We start from the raw sequence: 1,848 nt of genomic DNA on the forward strand, positions 1-1,848 counted from the left end.
GTGTCCTAGACCCCCTGGCTGGGTGTCTTCTTCCGCAGCTTTCATCCCTCGCCTCCGTCGCCCTGACCCTCCCTCAGTCTCGGCAAGCCGAGGGCCCAACTTGAGAATCGTGCTTTTTGAGTGAAGGAAAAATGGGGTTGTGTGTTTATGTGAAGGAATAAACAAGTGTATACTCGCATAATGTGGGTAAACGAAAAAAGTAGCGCCCAATTCGTCTACGTACGGCTTAGTGAGTGGTTGGGGTGGCCTCAGGCATCCCCAAGGGAGCCTCTGCGGTGCCACATAAGCAGCTTAGTGATTGTCGAGACTTAAAGTGTTTCGTTTGAAGAAACGCAAACCTTACAGACGGTACTATGGTCACCAGTAAACGAAAATTCGACTTTGAGGGATCATATCTCAAAAAGCCGGGAGATAGCATCGCATTATTGTTGCATATTATGCCACATAAGGTCAAACTTGACCCCAGAAGCATCAAGAACCCGATGCTCCGGCTCGACTGTGCCGGCACACTGCCTCCTCGCGCACGCTGCTAGCAGGCCGTTGCGGCCCGTGGTGCACCAGAGAGAGAGGTCGACGCGTTGCCCCCGCCGGCGACCCCGCGCGGCTCAGGCCAGCCAGAAGGTGTGTGGTGACGGCACCGTGGCAGGAGTGCGGAGAAGAGCTCGCCGAACGCGAGCAGCAGATGGCCAAAGTGTGCCAGCGCGAGAGCCTCGCGAGCGGGCGCAGAAGGAGCTCGCCGTGACACGATGCCGGGCGGTGGTGGTGCTCTGGCGACTGTGCACAGTGGGCAAAGTCAGGCTGCAACAGGGCAGCACGTTGGTAGTGCCCTGCTGCAGCCTGGCCTGACATGCACAGGGCGAACAGAGGCGGTACTATCGTCCGGCGCTCGTCACCGAATCTGGGCCAACTTCGACCGCCGCCACAGCTCGCCACGAGCACGCAGCGACAAAATGTTGACTGTATGGAAGTCGAGGCTGGTCCATAGGAAGAGGCTGCCGTGCGAGCCGGCAGCAGGCTGGCTCGTCGTGGACTGGCGGCGACTTTTTTCGGTGTCTTTCTTGATAGTACCGAATACGGTACTTTCGTTTACCCACATTCTGCGAGTATTGCTTGTGTCATTTTTCTGGCGCGTCACCTGGAAGTCTGCACCACCAAGGCAGAGAGCCTGCTATCGTAGCCACCCACCGCCCTTTGCTGCGCGGCGGCCGTCAGCCTCTCGCGCCTCTCCCAGCCAGACCGCCGCGCCGCGCGCCTGTGCCGCGCGTGGTCACCCCGTGAGCTGGGCCGCCGCAGCCACCGCGGCCGCTGCGCAGACCTGCGTAATCGGCACTGCGTCCGCTGCTGCTGAGTAGTGCAGTCGGAGCCCTCCCTCACGGCACCTGCGTCGCCGCGGCGCAGGCCTCCTGTCAGCATGCCGGATACCGGCACTGTCAAATGGTTCAACTCGCAAAAGGGCTTCGGCTTCATCACGCCCGACAGCGGCGGTGAGGATCTCTTCGTCCACCAATCGGCGATCCACGCAGAGGGCTTCCGCTCGCTCGGCGAGGGCGAGAAGATCGAGTATGTGCCGGTGGAGGAGGACGGCAAGATGAAGGCCACCAATGTCACGGGCCCGCATGGAAACTATGTCAAGGGCGACAACGGCGGCGGCGGCGGCGGTGGCCGAGGCGGCCAGGCGAAGCCGCGCGCTTGGCCCGAGGGCGTTGAGCCGTCGGATGGCAAACAGATCGGAAAGGTCAAGTGGTTCAACAGCGAGAAGGGGTTTGGCTTCATCGCGCCGCGCAGCGGGGAGGACGACCTCTTTGTGCACCAGTCGGCAATCTCCGCGCCCGGCTTCCGCTCGCTGAT

General features: G+C 61.4%; 2 protein-coding genes across 2 annotated transcripts; both read left to right on the forward strand.

Annotated features, from left to right (window-relative positions):
• Positions 1–437: 437 nt before the first annotated feature.
• On the forward strand, positions 438–846 carry EMIHUDRAFT_317722 (hypothetical protein; the record flags this gene model as incomplete). The annotated part of the gene is made up of 3 exons (XM_005785038.1): positions 438–498; positions 537–691; positions 727–846. 3 exons carry the CDS (start codon positions 438–440, stop codon positions 844–846), a joined length of 336 nt encoding a protein of 111 aa, XP_005785095.1.
• Positions 847–1,411: 565 nt separating this feature from the next.
• EMIHUDRAFT_78118 (hypothetical protein) lies at positions 1,412–1,642 on the forward strand (the record flags this gene model as incomplete). Its single annotated transcript, XM_005785039.1, has 1 exon — positions 1,412–1,642. A coding segment is annotated over one exon (231 nt), but the record flags the coding sequence as incomplete, so codon positions are not given.
• Between the last annotated feature and the right edge of the window lie 206 nt (positions 1,643–1,848).

The sequence above is a fragment of the Emiliania huxleyi genome (assembly GCF_000372725.1).
Source record: "Emiliania huxleyi CCMP1516 chromosome Unknown EMIHUscaffold_1649, whole genome shotgun sequence".
Lineage (NCBI taxonomy): Eukaryota > Haptophyta > Isochrysidales > Noelaerhabdaceae > Emiliania > Emiliania huxleyi.